This window comes from Pyrus communis, chromosome 15, assembly GCF_041283825.1.
Source record: "Pyrus communis isolate YQ-2024b chromosome 15, ASM4128382v1, whole genome shotgun sequence".
Lineage (NCBI taxonomy): Eukaryota > Viridiplantae > Streptophyta > Magnoliopsida > Rosales > Rosaceae > Pyrus > Pyrus communis.
In genome coordinates, this window is record NC_142579.1 from 23,541,964 (window position 1) to 23,565,887 (window position 23,924).

At 36.4% G+C, this 23,924-nt stretch overlaps 1 protein-coding gene across 2 annotated transcripts; it reads left to right on the plus strand.

Moving 5' to 3' along the window:
- The first annotated feature begins 7,122 nt into the window (after positions 1 to 7,122).
- Positions 7,123 to 11,506, plus strand: LOC137738742 (RNA-binding (RRM/RBD/RNP motifs) family protein). 2 transcript variants are annotated; one of them, XM_088685688.1, is made up of 14 exons: positions 7,123 to 7,397; positions 7,578 to 7,716; positions 7,821 to 7,910; positions 8,279 to 8,344; positions 8,495 to 8,560; positions 8,709 to 8,794; positions 8,913 to 8,958; positions 9,163 to 9,217; positions 9,882 to 9,962; positions 10,096 to 10,236; positions 10,355 to 10,482; positions 10,566 to 10,670; positions 10,813 to 10,953; positions 11,134 to 11,506. In XM_088685688.1, exons 2-14 carry the CDS (start codon positions 7,699 to 7,701, stop codon positions 11,194 to 11,196), a joined length of 1,086 nt encoding a protein of 361 aa, XP_088541814.1. In that variant the 5' UTR covers positions 7,123 to 7,397; positions 7,578 to 7,698; the 3' UTR covers positions 11,197 to 11,506. The 2 variants fall into 2 exon arrangements, with proteins under 2 accessions (XP_088541814.1, XP_068334323.2); XM_068478222.2 differs by having other exon boundaries at positions 9,882 to 9,958; positions 10,092 to 10,236.
- Positions 11,507 to 23,924: the final 12,418 nt, after the last annotated feature.

A 23,924-nucleotide genomic window follows, 5' to 3' on the forward strand; every position in this document is an offset into this window, starting at 1 on the left:
TTGCCCTCAGTTAGCAATAAAATTTTTGGGGCGGGGGGGGGGGGGGGGGGCAACAGAGAATACCACTGAGATGCTAGGCCAACGAGCGAGCGACCAAACAATCTTAACTTATAATTAGATTGTCTTTAAATGCCACACAATGATTGGAGAACTTGAAGGTGTGATATCTAGATGACACATTGCCATCTTTTCCACTAAATGTTGGGAATGCAGGTATTTTGAAGTTAAGGGGAAAATGGTTTTGCTCATCAATGTATTCAGGGTAGGGCTTCTAATATGTGATTCTGAACAGTGGGCGAGCTTGGGGCTGAGCATTTCTTACCACCATTCTTCTTAATTCGGCCAACTCATCTCTGAGCTGCGGTTGGCCGTACTGTTGTGTGGGGTATAAAAGGGTCCCCACTTCGAGCTACGATCATTGCCCGAGAAAGTCTCAATCTTTGGTTCAGGCTGTCTCCATATAGCGTCTCCTTTCTTATTAGCCAATAGTGGTGGCCTATAAGGGGGAGGTTTGTTTGTAGTTGTGAGCTTACATTTCCCGCTGGATTCTCCTATTAGTTGGGGCATCCCATACTTCTTTCTTTCTTGCTCACTCTGCCTCTACTATCTAGTGAAAATAATAGAGGGTCAGGCAATTCTGTTTCCAAGATCTCCTCCAATATTGGCTGACTAACTCCATATATTTCCTTATTTTTCCTTTTATCCTTCTTTTCCTCAAACAAAGGAAATATGGGAATAATTGGTTCTTTCTTGGGACTTGCTTCTCTCATCATTTCCCTAGCATAACCATTTTTTGGAGTAGAGTACTCTAGATCTAATCTTCTTTGTAGACTTCTTGTTAAGGAATAGAGTCTACTCATTTCTCTTCTGGTTTCCAAAGTAATCTTCTTCATACTTGTCAACACTTGCACCATGGTAGCTTGCAAGTCTTCATTGGTCACCTTTCCTCCTGACTTCTCAAATGAAGTGGGGTTTTCCAGAATGGTTGATCCTTGTAGGGAAATGAAATCTTCTGGATGATTTGTTATGCTTGATCTTGGTGGACACTAGGGTGGCCTGTATTCCATATTCCACCTGAAGGTTATTTCCTTTCTCCTCCTTCTTGGAATATAAGACTAAATGAGTCCCACTGGGCATGCCAAAACTATGCTTGAGCAAAGATTTCTCTAGAAAAGGTCTTTGACCTCAGCACAGCTCCCCAATGGATTGGTATTTTGGCCGTGTACATTTGGTAGTCAGGTTCTTGCTTACCTTCTGTGCTGCAATAAAAACTTGACGTTAGTTCTGAAAGGTGCTTTGTGGTGCCTTAGGTGTAAAGCTTGAGGCTCACAATCAAAGCTAAGTGCTTAGTCGTGCCACTACTATCTCAGTATATCAAATATAGAACAAGTGTGTTTCAAGTCGATTACTTGCGCCCTAAGTTACTTAAACTTCTTATTATCAAAAGATTGTCACAAATGGGTTAAGTCTGTATTAAGTTCTTTTCTTACCTTGTAAACAAGGACTTTTAGTTCATGATCTTGTATGTTTGAATGGAGGGAGTCCTGATCCCCTTAAGTCATTTGTTTGGTACGAAATTGATCTTAATGAAAACAAATCCATTTAGTTATCCAGATCTCGATGCAAATGAGAATCTTAAAATAGAAAAACAAGTATAAATGACTTGAATACATGCTGAAGTGTACATTAATCAATAGATCTACTAATTTAAAGAGCAAACAAATAGACTCAGGCAAGATTTCACCTTGTCTGGCAAGGTTGAACCTCTTGCATCCACTTCTTTTTGAGTTTACAGAGGTTGTATGCTAAAAAGGGATGGATGCTAAACAAGTTTACATGAGGGAATCGATACTACAACACTAAGGGAGGTAACAGAGCTTTATACTAGACAAAAGATAGCTTTTATGAGGAAACTATTGCTAAAGAGACTGAGTCTGAGTTGATTTCAGGCTTGAAGAGTACGAACTGACTTAAGATCAAAGTTTGGATGCTTGTTTGTTTGATTGGTTGAGTGTCCTTGTCTTTGTTGTCTCTTCTCCCTTTTATAGGCAATTTGGCCTGAATGTCAGGGTATTGCTCTTTCCCAAAAGTTCTTGAAGGGTAATGAGTCATCAACTTTTTACATGTAATGCCACTGGAAAATATTTTTTGGCTAATAGTAGGTTAGTCTCCATCACTTGTCACTTCAGTTATAGACACGTGTTTTATGTCTTGGCTGAAAAGGCTTCGGTTTGCTTATGGGCATGATGTTGAGCCTTGGGTAGATTCACCTTGTTTTGACATCTTTGGGCCTTCTTTCAGTTAAACCCAATATTCAAATAACCCAAACAAATATGATTTGGGTTGTTCTTATATTTGGTATCATAGCCATGTTAGTAAGCCCTAGGTCTGATGAATTAACAAGAAATCTTAATGCTTTAAGCATGTATAAAATTCGTATAATGATTGCTGCAATTTTTCTATAGCATGATTAATTGTTCTAATGCCATATGTTGCTACCAAAGTTTTATTCACTGCAGGAAAATGAATATATGGTTTGGAGATTAGACCACTATAAGCATTGTGCTTTTGTCATTCTAGAATTGGTAGTCATGGTTGCTTCAGTTTCACAAACGATGATCGGTATCTTATTGAAATCCGGTATTTGATTGAAATTTTTGATATTTTTTTATATTCATGTGGCAACCAATATGAATAAACTTGTAACATGACCTCAATTTTTCTCTGAAAAGAACTCTTCTTTGAATAACGTACCGTGATATCAAACATATCCTCAACCTTGAGAGTTATCACTACTAATATATGTAATATATGGCTGAGAACATACCTACATGTATGCTATTTGCCCCATTGTTTAAGACTTAGTTAGGTACTCATTTTAAATTATGAACAAAGACTTGATTCATGTTGTAACTTGATTTATTATGCAATTAGCCTACCTGAGATTCGTAAAGAGTATTGATCATAAGTCATTTGAATTACCTAATAAATAAACCCTGGGTTTATAGTCTTCGATTTTAACAAATTGGACCTTCAAGGAACGAGTAGAGTACAAAAACGAAATATTCGAGTTCATGCCCATGCCCATGGTTATCACGAATGGTTTTTGTTCCGAATCATGATTGTTGGGTGCATTCTGAAATTGTTGGGTTTCAAGAACCTCAGAATTAATTACTCTTATATATACAAGAATGGTCTAGGCTTCTAGCATCTACTGCTGCATGAAGCAGTGGCTTTATTTCCAAATAGTCATGCAATCTCAAGTTATGGTTGTTTAACTACAAATTAATTATTTTATATACTTGGTCAGTTTCTTGCCATGCATTTAACTTTCAGTTTGGAAAGTAAAGAATATTTGTGTATTTCTTATTTAACTAACCTAGAACATACATAATTATGGATTTACGGTTTTTGAAATGATGTCTTTTTCTAGAAAGATTGATGTTTAAGTGGTTGTCATCCCAATTGTGGAACGATCGCATGTGTTGCTTTGTGTCCTTGTGAATTGCAAATGCAGTGCAGAAAACAATTGATGATGCACCGAATAGGGATTTGATTGACTTGATATTCTTGGAGAGTCATACATTGCTAGTTGGCCTTTATACAATTGTTTGTGATTATACTTGTTCACATTAATGCTTTTATTTGTAAGTCTTATTTAGGAATGATGCCAACGTAAAACAACTAAGGCTGCAACATCTGGAACAAATAATCATGTTATTTTAACCATTGGACAAATGTTTATTAAATCTTCACCAAAGTGAGATTTTATGGAAGTTTTGGTCTGTATGCTATTCTCTGTTTGGCAGCATATAGGATGGTGGAAGAGATTATATTGCATGCTTGTGCCAAAACCATTCAGGAAGTAAGTGATGTCTTTATTAGATTATCTTCTTGATGTGGTTTTGATTATTAACTTCAGTTTGAACTTGATGTTATGTGTGTATGTTAAAGTAAGGTAAAAAGGTTATTGGTACAAAGTTTAATACATATATATATATATATATATATATATATATTGTGTCAAGATTATTGAAACTAAAGTTTTATGCAGGATATCAACACTAATAATCTCTATAGTTAAACAAATGTTTGGATAAATCTTCACCAAAGTGGGAATTATTAGGAAATTTTGTTCAATGAATTCTTAATTGAATTTTGTGAGTGACAGTTCATTGCATGAGACCAATCTTTCAAAAGACAAAAATAGTGAATGGCTTGAACTGTGATACAATGTATAGTATTTTATAAAAGTTTTAAGCCAACTTTGTTCCCTTGTCCAAAGACATGATTTGAGTTGTAACTTGAAATTTTTGTGAAATAGCTATGCAAATAAGGATGCATGATTAAGATTGCATAACTAATATTTTATGTCTCTTGACCAAAGATGTTACATAAAATTGCATGTCATGATTATTCACTTAATAACTAGTTTATTTGCATAAGGCAAAATTGAGGCTTTACTCATTGGAGTTTGATAAAGGATTGAATATGATTGTATCATATTTTGATGTTGTTTAATGTGAGAGGAATGTATGAATGGTTTGAGATGTTTTCAGGGTATAACATTTTTAAGAGAATTAAGTTGACTATTTTCTTGTCCAAAGACTTGAAACCTTGGTTGTTTTCTTAATCTTTTACATGATTGTTATACAATAAAGTTACATATCAAATAGTGGTTGTTTATGTTTCTTACCCAAAGGTGGGACATAAATATGCATGAATGATGGACATGAAAGATTTGTCTTTGAAGGAAGAAGTAAGAAAATGGTTGATAATGATTGAACACATTGATACAAAATCAATGGTTGCTAATCCACTTATGAAACCATTGCCTCCTAGAGTGTTCAAAGAACATGTCACAAAGATGGGAGCGCATGATTCCTTGGAGTCTGCTGAAATGTGGGAGTGACATCGACATTCTGACATGCATAAGTATTTGTGTTCATGTTGCTCTCGTTGAATCATGTTTCTTATTCTGTCATCTAAATGCAATGAATGTATTGTACGCATTAATCAATTTTAGTGCTTGATAATGTTGTGATACTTCATCATTATTACATCTTTGATTCATAAAGATGATTGACAGCAGATTGAAATCTGTTGTTCGAAGTGTGTCTGTCCAAAGGTGATACATGAAGAAACCTAGGTTTTGTATGATTAAATAAACAATAAATCCATTTTGGTATAAGGAAACATCATACAGTTTGGGTTTAAATACTTGTGGTTCTAGAGTGCATGTGTTAATAATTACATATAGTTTTCTAGAGTTCAGTGTTTGAATTATTCTGTGAGATGAGGAAGTAATAGCATGATAACTCAAGTGGTCACTAAGGAGTCAATGTTGTGATTGACATGTTATTTCAATACAATGATTAGTTTACGTCCAAGTGGGAGATTGTAAGAATCCTAATTGGACTAAACTAAGTTGAATAAGGCTGAAATACAATTGGTGGTTATACAAACTGATTTCGAGTTTAAATGTGGAAATAAGCATCCTAATATAAAGGAAACATAGGTCGTGATAAGGATGCTACATTGCTTCACGACTTTTGAAACTGATCACTGCGTTTACAGTAGTTAGTAACCACCCATCCATGATAGATGGAGGTTGGTGAAGTTCAAATCTATAAATAAGGATTCCCTGCTCACAAAGAACACGTTCTAAAAACTAGGGTTCTATCACCATTGGAACATAAGGACTTGAGCGAGTAGAAGAGTTCTTGTGTATGATTAACAACCACCATGGCTGCACCAGGTAAGTTTTTCTCATTACATTTGATCATGACCTAGCAAAGAATGCTAATATGATTTAGGTTGTTCTTACATCATTTATTTTGTAATTCTGCACATATTATGTAGACGCTTGGATGTTATCTTGTTTTTCTAACAATTTATTGTACAAATATAATAGTGTAGGAGACAAACAACTGTAGAAATAGCTGGATGTTCAACTCCATCGATTGGATTACCTAAATGGTATCAGCCAATGCCAACTTTGCCAGTGCACCTTGGCGACTTCTTGAAATGACTTTGCAATATCATCTAATGCTAACTCCATTTGAGACCTTCTGGAATGGCCCCAATGCACAACAAGCAAAATCTACATTTGAAAAAGCACCTTACCTTGCAAAAGAAATGCTGGAGTGGAGGGAATTGATTTTATTTTGTGGGAAACTAAATTGTTTATCTATTTTGTGGAAGACATTTCCAGTGACTTTTTGTTATAATGAACCATAATACATTTTGGAAGGCATACTTTTGTCTTTTTTTTGTTGGACATATGCTTTTGTCTTTAGTGTGAAAAACATATTATGGTATGAAAAATGATGTGAAAAAACATATCGTATGAGAAATGATGATGTTGGCCTTTCCTTCATGAAATGGTTGATGTAAGCTTGTCTTCCCTTTTCACTTGTTTCAATTTGCTTTGTGTACTACAATTAGATGGCAACTTTTTAACGCACAAGAAGAACAAGCGTATGTTATAACTCACCCAGGAATATAAAGCGTATACCTAAGTCATACTAGATGTCCATGGCATAATATATAATTTGTATTGAAATGACAAATTTGACCCCTCCATGTAACAGTCACGTGAGTTTGTTTAGCAAAAGTTTGAGTTTGGACTTCAATTGCTAACAAGGCTTGTGAGGGTGACATTAAAAGTGGTGTGTCACCACAGAGACCACGAAACAAATTTTTGCCTCTTTGAAATGTTTTTATGTGGAATGTTTAAGTAATGAATTTCGTAAAACACATTTTATTTGTAAGTCTTTAACAAAACACATTTTATTCTAAGTTTTTTCGTTGAAACAGATTGTGTCGTGTTGCTCGATATTTTCATTGTTAATTTTGCAAGCCTTAGCTTAACGGTGTTGTATTCGTGTCACTCGATATGAAAGTGAGTCATGTCCACCACAAACCAGATAATGAAATCCTTTTGTTATCATATTTGTGCGTGGAAAAACAACTTGCATTGTACTTGTATATCGTCACCATGACGTTCCATGCTAATTATGTCATGACAGGTAGACAAAAAATTTACACGTATTTTTGTGTTATTTACAGATATGCACCCGCGACATATAATAAATTCTCCGATCACATGACAAATGGCATGCAACCAACTTTATACTAACGTGATGGTTCGCCCACTGGAACCCTGCCCCCCTATCCACAAGACCACAAAAAACACAAGCATTTTTAAGAGGACAGGGACCGGATATCAAACTCGGCCCAATTGTGTATATTGTTCTCTTCAAGATCCGAGCGGCGCGAGCGAGTACGAGAGAAAGCGCGAGAGAGAGAGAGGAGAGGGAGCGCGAGGGGTTGGTTGGTCAGGTATAGGGTTTTGAAAGTCCCAGAGATTGATTGTTTGATTGAGATTGCACAAGGTTAGTGAGCGCGTAAATTGAACAAATTTCATGCCCTAATTTTCAGTTTCTCTTTTAATTACATTCCCAATTTTCGTAAATTGAAGAAAACAGAAAGACAAATGTCGAATTCGAAAATGGTGAGTTTGCATTGGTTTGTGCCGATTGTGTGTGAGAAAGAGGTGTGCTTATCATGTGCAGGGAGCGAGTGTGAGAGATTTGTTAGAGAGAGAGAGTGCTTAGAAGAAGAACACAAGGCTTTCTCTTTTTTCAATTTTAGGGTTTCTCTGCCCCCTATTGCGCTGCCTTCTCCGATTACCTCATGGACCGCAAGCTCGTGGTTAGTTTTTTCCCTTTTTTATTTGTCCTTGTATTAAATTTTGCATTTTTATTAATGGGTTGGTGGAATTTATTTGAATTCGGTTGTCTTTAATCGTAACTCAGGTTTTGGGCATTCCGTGGGAAATCGATACGGAAGGGTTGAAAGAGTATATGGTTAAATTTGGGGAATTGGAGGATTGCATTGTCATGAAGGTTAGCCAATTACCCAACCCTTTTTGTTTCGCTAATGCTATCACTCCTTTTCGAAATTTAATTCTGTGTTCCTCTTGTGCTTTACTACTTGAATTATTTTTGATAAGTTAGTTTTGTCGCCGCTTGGTCTGGAAGGTTTACGTTGAGCAAATTTCGTGTAACATGTTGTTAACTTGATTTGTTATAGTCTTGTGCTATTTTTCTTCGTCTTTTGTTTACTTGGTTCTTAGTTTGCCAGTGACAACTATTTTTCAATTTCATTTTAGGGTCTTCTGCTTGATACTCTGTATTTGATCAATATTTCATTATTTACTTTGTTTCGGAACCTTACAAGCATTTATTACTGCATTTGTTTCCATATTTATTAGGATCGGTCAACTGGTCGGTCTCGTGGATTTGGATATGCGACATTTGTATCTGCTGAAGATGCCAAAGTGAGTTGGAATAGAATTTTCCAAGGGTCCTGTTTGTACTCACTAAATGTTATCAATGTTTGCATGATCATTTGGTTGGGAAACATAAATGTGTTACGATTTACAGTTAGCATATCAAATGTCTAACAACTGACATCCTTTTTGCTACAGACTGCAGCGTCAAGTGAACATTTTCTTGGCAATAGAATGCTGGAAGTTAAAATAGCTACCCCAAAGGTAATATAAATTTGTAACCAGCATTTCGTTAATATTCATTTTTTATTTTTGGTTATTCATAATTCTTGTGCATGCATGTTGTGTTTTCTTTATCATTAAAAGTTTTGTTGGTTGTATTGCCAAAAATATTTCATTAATTTTTTTACAGGAGGAGATGAGAGCACCTGCAAGAAAAGTTACCAGGATATTTGTTGCAAGGATCCCACAATCTGTGACAGAAGCAAACTTCAGAAGGTACTTAAATGTATTGTTGTGGTTGCAATATGTTGGCTATCATTGTTAACTTCTTTTTACACTATTTTGTGAGTCATTATATGGAATTACCTGATGTTTCTTTGAATTATTTTTGCAGTCATTTTGAAAAATATGGTGAAATAACGGATTTATACATGCCGAAGGTTCTCTATCCAGCTCCTTGTCAAAATTAATTAAATTAGATGTTGTAGCTTTTTGTGTGTTGATTTGTCAGTGCATATGCTTACAACTCTTGTAAATTTGCATAGATATGTCTGTGTACGCACCCACCAAGTCATACATTTACTTTTCAAATTATTGTTGGGTTGGACCTAGTATCCTATGATTGCACGAATTTGTTGTTTCAGGATCAAAGTTCAAAAGTGCATCGGGGAATTGGGTTTATAACTTTTGAAAATGCAGGTCAGGCCATCTCTTATATTCTCCTGTGCCTTGCGTTATGCCTAATGTCAGTTTCTGTTCTCCGTTGGAGTTGAAGGCCTCCAGTGGCACATTAAGTTAGTAGTTTGCATTTGCTTGAGCTTTCAGTAGACATAAATTTATTTGTGATGATGAGGGAAACGCTTGTGGTGAGATAGGGTAGAACTAAAGGTCAGTGGTAGTTTGTTGCATGGAACTACGGAAGAAAAGATGCTTTCCTCTAGCATATTTGATTACATTATATGTTCTTTTCACTGGCTTTTACATCTAAAATTCTTTACATATTGATGTCTTGTTTTATTTTACCATTCCGTATAAGTTTTGTAAGTAGTTTATTATAATCCCATATAGACGCAAAGGGAATTATTATTGGCACTCCAGAGAAGATGTACCTCCTCCGAATGCAATTTCTGCCTAAATTTTTGTACAAGATAGGAGTGCAGGATTACATGTTTGGAGTAGCAGTAACAGCTTCTTTTGTAAATTATATGAACCCTGCGTTATGGTCTTTATTGTTGTGAATATAATGAGTTAGCTTGAGTAGGATAGATGATCCGGGAGCGGATTGTATGATATATTCCTTTGTGGTTGATATCATTATCTTTTTTAGAAAAAGTATTGGACAAACAAATGTTCTTTGTTGCAGATTCTGTGGAAGATTTGATGGCTGATACTCATGAATTAGGCGGTTCCAATGTAGTTGTTGATCGAGCTACACCCAAGGCAAGTTACAGCTTTGACAATCTGTACTCCCTTGTTTTTTGAACTTATAGTACTAATTCCTTTTAAAGTTTAAAGATTGGTCGTTATGATATCACTAACTCAAGAATCAACAAATATAATTTCTTGTTTTCAGGAAGATGATTTCAGACCAGTTGGAAGAATGGCGCAACAGGGTGGCTATGGGGCATATAATGCTTATATCTCAGCAGCTACTAGATATGCAGCCCTCGGGGCTCCTACCTTGTATGACCACCCTGTACCAGGACCAGCTTTTCCAAGTAAGTACTATTACAAGTTTAGAACACTTAATGCATTTCATGTGAAGAATATTAAACTGCACTTGATGTGACTACTCGGAAGTTACAATTTAAAAAACCAAATCTTGTGTTGGATTAGGAGGGGAGTCTGCTCGAGGACTGGGCAAAAAGATTTTTGTTGGCAGGCTTCCTCAGGAAGCAACCTCTGATGATCTCCGACAGTATTTTGGAAGATTTGGTCGTATAGTAGATGTCTATGTTCCAAGGGTAAGATATCGTATATTTTTAACTAACTAACTGTATTCTTGAAATATTGGAACCTGAAAATGTGAGAATACTCTATTATGTAGGACCCCAAAAGAACTGGGCATAGAGGGTTTGGTTTTGTAACTTTCGGGGAAGATGGTGTAGCAGAACGTGTATCACGAAGGTCTCATGAGATTTGTGGCCAGCAGGTAGTAGAAGGAAGCTGACCTCCATTGTACCTCTTCACTTGTGTTTCATTTTTATCCACCCACATCAAACTTTTTTGTTTTTTTTAGCACGAATGTTGCTTTTCGTTAAGAAGTTTCATTCACTTAATATGTTGTTGGGTAGGTTGCAATAGATACAGCCACACCTCCAGAGGATGCTGGTACAAGTGGAAATTTTATGATGAATAATGTAGAGCCCTTTGCCGGCTACGGTGGTCCTATGCGCTCCTATGGCAGGATGTATGGAAGTCTGGATTTTGATGATGTAAGTATACTTTATACGAATTCAGTTTAGATGTAAACGTGGCGGATTTCAAAAGTTAATGAATATATGGATGACAGATGCCGTCCTGCATTAGTAGGTTCTTATCTGCTGTAATCTGATATTTACATTAGCTTATTGCCAAAGATCTTCAGTAACATACCGCATCCCTTAATTTTGCAGTGGGGTTATGGAATCGGCAGTGCGAGACCAGCAAGAGCAGATTGGAGGTACAGGCCATACTAGAGAGATGTGGCTCTGGAAAATTGGTACTTGATATTAGGAATGTCAACAAAATGCCATGCAGGTTGTGTTAAGTTTATTAATATAAGATTAAGGATCACATCCTTAGTTGATTTCCCCAATAATGTTCTTGTCGGACTTTAGAAATAGTTTGGCTTCTATTATCCGGTGAAAATATAGGTGAGTAGGAACGCCCAAATCTGTAATGTTAGGCCGCTTGAGTCCAGGAACCAGGATCGGGGTTCCTTTGTGTAGTAATTTGTTGACTCTTTACCTGGATTATTTATCGATAAACTGCAAATCCGGATTTTTATATTGTGACGTTTATCGAAAATCATAAACCTCAGGGGGGTTATTTCGTGTTGCGGGAAATATAAACTACTCTTAAGTCTTAACTAACTTGACTATGCACATCTAAAATGCATATCGTGCTAGCATTGTGCATTGATACGAATCCATAAAAATATAGAAAATTGATGTGCACTATGTTATATTTGTGTATCCTTGAGGCTACCAATTTTGCTTTGGAATTAGTCTGCCGTCAATATGCAATCCTATATTCAAAAAAGAAAAGAAAAAAGTCACATTCGTATTGTCTTCTTCTATTATCATTTATAAAGGAGAACTTGTAGGCATCTTATAATAATTTCGTTTGGCAACAATTTGATAACTCGGTTAGATACGAGTATAGACCTCTTCATTTGAGGTATTGAGTTTCGTTGCCCTCCATCACTATTACTCGTATAAAAGATAACAAGAAACTTAGTTCTAACTTATTTTAAAAGAAAAATCATTTCATATGTTTTTATGCCTATATTCTAAGTATGTAAAATACAAAAAGCTACACACACAAAACACTAGGACGCTATTAATTTAAAATATTTACGAAATGATCGATATTTTCGTCGAAATATCCAAAAAATAAAGGATCAATGGAAAGGGAGGTGAAATGAAAACTTCACCGATAACGGTGAGATATAGTAAAATCAATGAATATCGAAGATATTTACCGTTTTACTATAGAAATTTAATCGGAACCCATTGCAGATTCCGAACTTTTGAACATTTTTTTGAGAATTTTTTTTCTCTAATATTGATTAAATCTAACTGAGTTGATATACTCACCCCATTGCAAATTTACATAATTTCCGTTGAAGGCAACCGATATTTCAATAAATTTGCATATCGATATTTCCTTCTATAACACTAAATATCGAGGAGTCATCTCTCATCGTTTTTTATTTTCATCTTAAAGAATAGCAGTATGTTGTAGACTTGTCAATAGATCGGGTTTTGATCCAAATTTCATCCAAATCTGATATACTTAAAGTACGGATTAAGACTTTCAATTTGCTAATTTGAATACAACCCTAATTCAATAATCCGAATAATGGATTTAGATATGGATTAAGACTGATTTGATTTGACTTATATAATAAGTTTTTTATCACATTATTCGGTCCTTAAATTGATCACTCCCATTAATTTGGTTCCTGAAAATGAATAATCAATATGGTCATTTCATTTCTTGTATGCCAATTTGAGCATTAAAAATGATAACGTGCGCCCATGTAACCACTGTTTTAAGAGGCTTTGGTGAATTGAGAAACTACTTGGTGGATTGCAATGATGTCAAAGATTTTTTTTGTTGATTTTATTTGATTTATTTAATCTAATAATTATAAATAAAGAATTATATGTGAGAGGAAAAGTGATGTAAAGTGTAAAGTTTATAATGTTCCTGTTGAGAATTCAAATTGTTATTGGAATCTGGAACCAGAAAAAGTTTTACCCTTGGTTTGGTTCTCTGTAATCAATAACATGTCGCTTCTTTTTAAAAAGAGAAGACGACTCTTCCCCATTTGTACGGGAGAAATTATCCCGAAGTGAATTTTGGAAATGTGGACCATTGGATTCCAATGGGCTACCATTGATGATGATGTAGATCAAATAAAAATATCCAAGCATGCAGAGACTCGCGACAATAATTAAGATCTCAGAATAACGCTATGGCCAACTTTTCTCTTACAAAAGAAGCAAAAACAAAAGTTCCTGGATATTATATAAACTCATGTGATCTACATTCCCGAAAGTAACGAAACAATCAATTTCTTATTAGTTTTTTTTGTCTCTTAATCTGACAATGCACCATACTATATAGTCCCTATGCAGGCACATGTTCGATAATCCAGTGAATCTTATACGTCCCTTCAAGTTATCAAATCAAATGAAGATTGTAACCAAAGTTTATGTGCGTATGTATTTGCTTTGGGTATTGATGTCGCTCTTGCTTGGTATGAGTTGCCCTTGCTTTTCCGCATGGACGCTTTCTCAGCTCTTCCTCTTTAGGGTTCGAACGACATTGCTAAGTAAATATCCCAAAAGTGCTTTTAGATGCGAAGAAGTTCAACCACTATAAAATCAATGACAATGAGGAGTGATCCAAATAGCACACATATAGTTTATTCCAAATAGCACACATATAGTTTTTTTTTTTTTTTTTTTTTTTTATGTGAGATTTACTAATCACTATCAACACGTCTTCTCATATGCTGCAAATGTTCAAGTCTAATATGTGGACAACACAAATCGAGTGTCATGAAGTACATGTGCAATTAGAATTCACACATTGAGATAACTAAGGTTCTACTATAAAACCGAATTGAGAATACCAATCTATATCTAAAGTAGAATTTACTCTCCATAACCTCATCCCATTTTCTACAATACACACGTTTTTGCCGTGAATAATTAAGGGTATATATATCCTTTGCATGCCCGATAAATAAGGAAATCTTTGTCTGTATTATTAATCCCGGGCCAACTGGCAGGGTCGGCCAAATCCTATCCTAAGTAGTCCGGATGAATAGAAAAGGTCGAGGAAGTCCTGGTGCGACCAGGATTCTCGACCGGCAAGGAATGGAGTCTCAAAAAGAAGGAAAATTCAGAATCCCAGTGGGAGTAGGTTTGTTCGAGTTAGAGTCGAAATGGGGCAAGGACTCCCAATCCAAATCAGAATTGGTTTCAAGGAATGGGTGCTATAAATACAAGAAATCATGTAACAGAAAAGCCCCTTCAAAATCAGCATACAATTGCCCTGCGCAAAACCTCTCAAACATCTTGAGATTTTTCCTTTTCTTTTCCTGCCGACACACCTTCAATTTGGATAAACAGCACTGTGGAAGCACCCGGCGAGCATCTTCAGTTTGGATAAACAGCACTGCTGCCGCAGAATCAGCCGACCGAGAAGTATCTTCAGTTTGGATAAACAGCACTGCGTCGAGGTCGACCGATTATCTATCTAAGTCTCGGCCGAGAAGGGTTTTCGAACCTTTGTTGGCAGAGGTCACCTTACTAGCTTTCTCAGCATAGTTAGGTGTTACGAATTACATTACTCGGCGTACTGGACGCCGAGTGGTTTTATGATTGGATACTCGCAAGAAAGTTTCAGGGTTCGGCATTCCGACGGTCGAACTACGTTTACCATCAAGACATACATCACGTTTGAGTACCTGTGCCCATATAGTTTGGTCTCGATTCGACGTGCTTATACTTTTACGAATATAATCACAGTGACCGAATCGGGCTCCGACGATTTGTGAACTCCGCAGAATTAGTAGCCTTGTCTTCAGGCTGTAGAACCCAGAGACCGAGAGTGTTCCTTCCTCGGTCGCAATCGCAAGATAGAGAAGTCAACAACGCGCTCAACGCGACATCAACAAATTTTACTCCTCGGCCAAGCTCGGCTAACGAGTTGGCATGCCCCGCATTCGACCGAAGGACGTAGTTAGTTGTGGATTTAAGTAATACTACACTTACTACCTATTTATATACTTATATGGAAGTGAGTTAAGTTGTGTATACTGACTTAAGATGCCATGCATGCATGGTGTTGCATGCGTAAAGGTTAGGATTTCCTTGTGCTTTTAGGGTGGAATTCAGCTTCCATGCCTATCGAAGAGGTTGTACTTCTGGTTTAAAGGTTTTGTTGCGTTTTACGTGCAATTGTAAAGCATTTTTTATCATGTGACTTTATTTTTATCGAGCTTGTCATCGCCTAGCTCAAACCAAAGACCCAACCATGGGCTATAGCCAAGATAATTCTTTTGGAAATTAACAAAATGATAACTAAACCGTAACATATATTCACGTCAGTAACATAGAATGCAACTTAATGGTTGTGCATTTGTGTATGGAATTTAACAATATGAACGTTTCGTTCGATATAATTTTCACATGTATTTATTCATGTTAGAGTTTGTTTATAAAGAATCGAGGGACTTTATTGGTTGATAATAGTTTGTCTTGAGTTTCATTTTCATGATACTTTAGTATGTATACCTTCATATAAATTTGGGTCCGCCCTTGGACCGAAGCTAGTTAAGCTGCATTTTCAAATGAACGGGAAATTGGAATAGTTAACAATATTTTCGCTAAAAATAAGATGATAATTTGTTTTTACGAAAACATATTAGAATGGATAACAATCAACTGAACTCATAAGCGTTTTATGGGATAAGTTGAGCTAGAAGCTCCTTAAAACTAACTCTTATGTAACACTCATAACTGGTTCGTTAGTTCTGAATGTCCTCGTCCACACAATAACGACATTTCACTTGTGTTCTCCGCTGCCTTAGTGTTTCGATTTCAAGTAAATTCATTATGAGCAGTTGATTATAATGGATGAATTGACAATATACAAACACTATAATCTTTAATGTTGGTATTAATCAAGGATTGACAACTTAGTAATGGAATATATGCCTTATTTCAAATATAAAAAAAAAATTGTTTCCTTGGTCACTAAATAATTCAAATATGTATATGATTATTCTTCGTTCAATTTGATTTAAAAGTATAAATTAAATATTCGATATTAATGTTCAATTGCAACTCTTAATATAAAACTTAACGATAACTGATTATTGTTGCAGTTTTATTAGATTAAAAATGTGATTGTGTAAATCTTAGTACATCTAGGAATATCTTTGAATATTCCCTTTAGTAGTTAATATCATATTAAAGTTGTAATCCTGTTAGAGTAAGGATTTAACCTTCCTACCATTATAAATAAAAGCACAATTGGGTAAAATAGAACACACCTCACAATTACACATCTCTCTCTGGCCTCCATAATTGTTCAGTAAATTATGCCTACAACACGTTATCAGCACGCTCTTAACGTTGCACTAAAGAGAGTTTATTTTTCAATCAGGGGAATATTACGTTTTAATCATTCTTTTTATGATTAATTTATTATTTTATTGAATTGATCTGCATGTTATTGATTTAATTTAATTTTTCTTTGTTGGACGTAATACAATGTATTGGAGATGCACGGCTTTCAGAGAAAGATCTTCTACAAATTCAAAGGCTTTTGTTGTTTTCTATCAATCAAATGCACGACTTTCAAAGAATGATCTTTTACAAATTCAAGGGCTTATTATTGTTTTCTGTCAATCAGGTCCGCTTAAAATAAATTAAGATATTTGAAACGACCGTGAAGCATGAAACATTCCCCATGATGCATGAACCCCCTGTATTTACATTTTTCTTTCAATTATATATATTGCATATGTGTTCATATATTTTGTAAATATATATATTTTTTCATGCAATGCGCAATTATGCTATGTGGAATTTGTGAGTCAAATAATTGAAATAAATTAGAAGCAATTAGGGTTTTTCAAACCCTAGGAATTTCGAAAAAAAATATATAAAAAGAAAATATGGGAAAATTGCAGCAGCCCTTTGGGCTTGCTGCGCGCGTTTCACCAGGCCCACATGACTGGGTTCTTCACGATTGGGCCTGCATCCCCAATTCATGCCACCTCATCAGAAGCCAACCTTGTTGGGCTTCTGCTGCTTGGTTTCCTCCAAGCAATGGTCCGCCTGCAGCAACCTATGATGATGGGCTCTTGTATTTTTCATACCCTGGCTGGTTGGCCTGCGTTGCAGCAACAAGCCTGCTGTATGTGAATTTTTTTCTCGGCCCATGAGTGCAGCAAGCCTGCAACCTTGCTTTTGCATGTTGATAAGCTACCTACAGCAGCCTCACAAGGCCACACTGCAGCCTGCAGCTAATGAGCTATACAAATTAGACAGCAACCAGCAATCTATTGCTGGGCTGCCTCTTTTTCTCGATCCAAAGCCTTTTTTTTTTTTTTCCAGCCCACACCCATATTTTTGGTGCCTAATTTCACACCCTTAACCAATTTTTGGGTTTTTCTTTCGAATGGCCCGCAGTTGTCTAGCCCAAAATATGGCATGAAACTTTGTATTATTTTGCTTCTACGATCGACCCTGAATGGTCCGATCTATTGAATTAATTAAAGTAACCAACTATCCATTAATCTAACAAGACATCCAAAATTATTGGCCACTTTTGGACATTAAAGATTTAATATTTTTTTTTTTTTTTTTTTTTTTGAATCGGTGACTCCCTTTCGTAGTCCCGAAGCACTCACACTTGATTTCTTGAAGCAACCCAAATCCACTACTCTTAGTTGTATATTGTATTATGTGTTCTTACAGGTACCTCCTTTTATGAACCATAAGATTCATAACTAAACTCAAACCTGTAGTTTCAAATTTAGTGCCTTTAAAGCCCGAAGTCTTCATAAATTAATACACCCATGAAAACCCAACGTTTTTCATGTAAACCATGTCTTAGAACTCGAATGTTCTAACTTTGATGCTTATGGATATCTTATTTTCATAGCACCAATCACAATCTTGTTCCTTCCATTCAGTGGATTGTCGAACCATAACAAGTTCGATTTCACTGATTTGGACATTTCTTAACCGAAACCACTTTATGTGGGTATGGACATGAATCTCCACTTGACTAATAAGAAGCTTGGTAACCATTCAAGCCAAAAATGGCATGGAAGAGCTGAATAAGCCTCAGCCATAACCTTTATTCGATGACTTATGCCCGAAGCATTACCCATGGAAGTACCTCCCGAACAAGGATTCCATGGCTCTTTGGCTCGCTCCTATGGACCGTCTAATCATGAAAGACATTGCCTGAAGCACACCATGATTACATCCATGAATGAATACAATTCTAAAGTTTATAAATCCGATCGAATTTTGACTGGAGAATACTTTTATCATCCTTCTATGTTTCTAACTCGTTCCTGAAGCAGCAGTGTAGAAAGCGAAAGTTTACCAAATTCTCGGATCTGATTACTACCACAAACGTGACAGAAAGGTATAGACCCAGCTTCAGCTGGAGTCTACCAAATGGTATAGACCTAGCTCAGCTGGAGTCTACCGAATGGCTTAACCTGGTTTGGTCAAAGCCTATCGAATGGTGGTGCCTTGCTTCAGCAAGGATACACCGAAGGGCATACTTTGCTTCAGCAGAGATGCATCGAACAGTATTGTTATGCTTCGATAGAGCCCTACTGAACAAACCTCTCCAGTTTTGGCTGAAGCCTACCGAACCCAAGTATAGGTTTGTCTGTCTCACCATCCAATTTCGAGTTTGTTTTTACAACATATGGTAGAATAAGGGCTTGCCAAGGTATGGCATCACGCCTGAAGCGTGATCCTTGGCACCTAAGACCTCAAACTTCAAGAATAATGGATATTATTCCTGAACCTTAACCATGCAGAATCTATTTCCATTTCGATGGAATAGATCATTGGTTATGCATATATTCGTGCCCCTACCAATGTCATTAAGGAGTACCATTCTCGCAGTCAATATGTGAGACTGATTTTGTTCCATCGAACACTGTTGGAAATGCAATCCTTTCATTTACTTTGTGAACATTTTTCCATGTTCCTGGATTCAAGTTTGGTGTATGTTTTAGTTATGGATAATCTTACTGATATTTTCCTCGAATACAAGTTAATTGCATCATTCAATTAAACTCGTGATTCGGTACGAATGTGGGAAAGTTAGTTGTATGGATGAATGCGATACTATGCACACTAACTTTATGCCTAAATCACATCTTTAGCAACGACTTCAAGTCTATCTAACCTCATTAAGAGCATTGGCATGTCCTCACTGTATAAATGGTACTAAGTTACCATTTAAGAGACCTTATATTCTCCACATTCCGGAAGAGCGTCGTTGAGTCTTAAGGATATTCAAGAGAACAATAATCATAAATGAAACCACTGATAGAAAATAGAGTTGAATATTTTTGCACCACCACCAAAATGAGCCTAAAACTTTGATCTGGGGTCAATGGGTTGTCTCCCAACTGGAGAACATGCCACATATGGCCAGCCTGGAGCTTAGTTATTGAGCAGTTTATTTACCTTGGCACGACGATTTGGGACACTTAGGTTGAACAATGATGCCATCACGCATCTCCTTACCCGAAGCAAGGATATTTTGCTTACAAGTACACTTTGCCAAGCCTGCTCGTTGGAGAAATTGATTTTGTAAATCATCCCTCACAAAGAAACGAAATCGCCCTCTTTTCATAGTGGATTCAAAGGGAATATATGTGGACTAATCTAACCAAAATGCTGACCATATAAATACTTATGGTTTTGGTTGATGAATCGACAAACTAGTTACATGTTTGTCCACACACATCGTTGCTAAACCTCCTGGCGGATTTTAAGGGTTCACCACCCTACTTATCTCATAAAGTCTAGAAAACTGGATAATGCCTGAGAATTTATATCAACTGTTTTTTTTATAAAGTATTATGTCTTTTAGGTTTATAATTGAAACTCGAATTCCCATGTTCATCCCAAATAGCCTCGCAGAGTGTTCATAAAGTGCAATTTAATTGATCACCCGGCCCTTGGTAAATGCACCAAGCTTTCAGTTTCTGCCTATGGCTATGCAATCTTGTACGTAGCTTTGTTGGTCCGCCTTGAGGCCCATTGCCACCCAACCTATTCAACATTACAGTTGGTTACTGGGTATAAACTTGACATTTCGTATTTACGCATTTTGGTATGCATTCCATGTACCAAGTTGCACCACCACAATGTACAAATGTAGGTCCTCAAAGAAGGATGTGAATCTTTGTCGATTATGATTCTCCTTCACATTAGCTCTCTTAGAGCCCTTGCATGCAATATCTTTACTGCTCATTTGCTTGTCATTTTAATGAGACAGTCTTCCCGCCGTTAGGGGAAGATAAGAACGTCAATATTCCTCTAGAACAGCGTGAATTTTCATAGACATTGCCTACTATGTCTCATCTCAATCCCCATACAGTACAAGTGTGATAAGCAAGTGCGATGTATTTTAGCTTTTAAAATGTTGCTCCAAACACATTCATCTGATATAGCTAAAGTGACGAGATCATATATTAGCTGCAAACATGCCTGCAAGGATAGACGTACTTAATGGACATGGAGTCAACATCACCGAAGGGTGTGCTGCCCTTGTTGGACGGTCCGGTACACCAGCGGATAGACAATCACTTTGTTTTGCCCTGGAGCATGACAGATCACTCGGTTCATAGAATTCACTTCCCTAAAAGAGAAAGACATGGCACAAAATGAATCTATACTCGATCGATGTCTCAAATCATTTCCATCTTATGAGATTAATCCAGATTACTCCCGAGACTTGAAGTTCTTGGCCCATTATACTAGTTTGGATGAGATAATGGAATTGGAATGAGATTATCATCGATGATGTTTTCACTTATATGGTAACTACCGACATAAATGAATAGCAACGATATCGAACTGTGTTCCATTGATTAGTGACAACGTAGAACTGATTGGACAATCGAAATTACAATCCATGTTAAATTCTTTACCAAAGTGTGTTTGGACCTATTGTTCCTAGACTGCCCAAGGTAACCTTGTTGTGTTACAAGTGGGAAATGAAGCGTAATAAGATGAATGAAATAGTGCGATATGATGCATGCCTTACGGTGCAAGATTTCTCTCAAACGCTCTGTGATTGATTACAGCATTATGAAATGTGGTTAGTGTTTTCTCCATGGGGATATTAATACAGAGATTTACATGTAAGTTCCCGAAGAATTACATGGACTGGTTCAAATAGGTCCAAACCACGGAACACCCTTTCAACTCGTTTGAGGCGTTCACTTACGGATTGAAGCAATCCAACAGATGTGGTATACCCGTCTAAGTAATTATTTGATCAGTTAGGGATATGAATTATGCCCTTGCGTGCTAAACTATAAAGTCTTATTCCGAATTGCTAGAGTTACACTTTATGTCATTGACATGAATCTCACTAAGACTCTAGAAAAGCTTGAGAAAAATGTCTCGCACCTGAAGACGGAATTTGAGATGATGGATCTTGGGAAACTCATCTTGACTTGGAGTTTAAGCATTGTTCTGATGGTACTTTGGTCTACCAGTCAAACTACACCCCGAAGGTGTTACCTTTACGTATACATATGATATTCCATATGTTATATGCAAATGAGAACCTTTAAGAGGTTATGGAATCCGAATTCCATATCTAAGTTCAACTTTGCGCATTGTTGTACTTAGCTTATTACGTTAAATAGGATATCTCTTTCGTTGTTGATCTATTAGTAAAGATGCAGCACTGCTCCTACACATAACCATTGAATTGGTATTAAAAACATTTTTCCATTACCCTGAAATGTACTATCGATTTGGGCTAATCCCAATGCATCTCAAGCGGATCTAACCCCCTGATCCTTGGAATGATGCTTGCCTTGTTTGTTATGCTGACCCAGGTTACTTATCAAACCTGCACAAGGCAAATCCCTGAATGGTTATGTCTTTACTGTTAAGGGATATCACAATATTTTAGAGGTCTACCATATGACCTTAGTTGTGAAATCTTCAAATTGTTCCAAGACTCACCTTACTTCACTATGCCACACGTGAGACATGGTTAGGAGTTCTTGTTGAGTATATTCGAAGTACTAGCTGTTTTCATCCATCGTTGAGTCCTGATGACAATCCATGAAAACTATGTCGCATGTATCAACCCGACCAAGACATGATACATCAACGAAGTCAACTCCAAGACATATTGTGTCTACATCATATCAGTAAAGCATCAGGAGATTGAAGTCATGCAAGCAGATCGCAGATAACCTTGCCGACCTCTACACGACGTCACTATCGAAATCAACCTTCCAAAAGCTTGTTCGAGGAATTGGTATACCTAACTATCATATGCAATGCTTGTAGTTCTCATTTGGAAGTTCTATCAAACACAAGGGGTATCAAGACATATACTTACTTGATCTTAGTGTACTCTTTTTCCTTACGATTAGGAGCATTTTTCCCACTGGGTTTTTGCTACCTAACTAGGTTTTGACGAGACACCCGTCTTGGGCTGACCATACCCTTCATTTTCTACTTGAGTCCAAAAAACGTATAATTTTGATTTAATGCAACTTCTCACTTTTCTCCTTAGTCTATGGATTTTTCTCTCACCTTGGGTTTTACTATAGTGAGGTTTTGTGAGTTTTACCTTTTATGCATTCTTCCGTCGATTTGAGACTCACATTCACTCATTGTGACAACCACTTCATCAACTATACTTATTTCATCTCTGAAGACCTAATACGCCATTTGTTTGAGTATTTACACATTCAATAGGGAGTGTTGCAGTCCTATTAGATTAGGAATGTGATTGTGTAAATCCTAGTGTATCTAGGATATCTTTGAATATTCCCTTTAGTAGTTAATATCATATTAGAGTTGTAATTTTATTGAGGTAAAGATTTAACCTTTCCAACTACTATAAACATAGGCACAATGGGATGAAATAGAATACACCTCACAATTACACATCTCTTTTCTCTCTGTGTGCTGCACCCCCCTCTCTCTGGTCTCCATAATTGTTCAGTAAATTATGTCTACAACAATTATGTATTTTTGGCCAGGAAGTGACCAATAATGGCTTGGGTTTGAATTTAATTTTGTTTTGTGATACCAAAATGCACTTCATAAATTAACCAATAAAAAGTCTAATACACTTGATGCGTAATCCATTTTAAATAACATTTTTCCCTTTTTCCTCAAAGAAAAAAGTCGCCCTATAGGAAGTGATGAAAACCATTAGACTCGTGTTAGCTCAGGGACTCTGACACTTGGTTCGTGGGAACAAAGAGGTTCTTTGTTAGTGCCACGTACGTGTAAGCTAAGCCAGCTAATAACTGGGCCCCCACAACAACAAATGACATTGTCGTTTAATGGGACAGTTAAAGCAACATCAAACCAATCACAACAACACAACACACATGAATGTCATAGGAGATATTATTCAGTAAACTAAAACCATGGTGCATTAAATATTATAATACAAATAATTAAATATTTAAAAAAATTAAACTATTTATTATATCTGACCGTATTTTGGTACATTTTAAAAAATTTCTGCACAACAGTCAATACCCATTTCGTTTGTCCCTACTAGGCTACTACTCAGACTATTATTTAATTAAAGGTAAATTACACTTTACCACCTCAGGTTTGAGGTCTATTTCAATTCCTTACAATATCTTCAAAACATTTCAATTTCATACCTTAAGTACTATTTTATTTCAAAATAATACATCCGTTACATTTTCCATCCATTGATCCGTTAAATGCTAATGTGGCTACCACATTTGTATCACGTGGCTACCAAATGTGTGCCACATGGCAAAAAGAATAGTTTTTTATTTTTATTTTTTGAAACCTGGAGAAAAAAAAAAAACTTGATTTAAAAAAAAAAAAAAAAAAAGAATGAGAAGCAATGATCCCCGCACCCCCCCCCCCCACCCCAAAAAAACCCT

Coding starts and splice junctions, on each gene's coding strand:
- LOC137738742 (XM_088685688.1), top strand. Junction 8,959..9,162: donor CGGATTTATACATGCCGAAG/GTTCTCTATCCA, acceptor TTGTTGTTTCAG/GATCAAAGTTCAAAAGTGCA. Junction 9,218..9,881: donor TATAACTTTTGAAAATGCAG/GTCAGGCCATCT, acceptor TCTTTGTTGCAG/ATTCTGTGGAAGATTTGATG.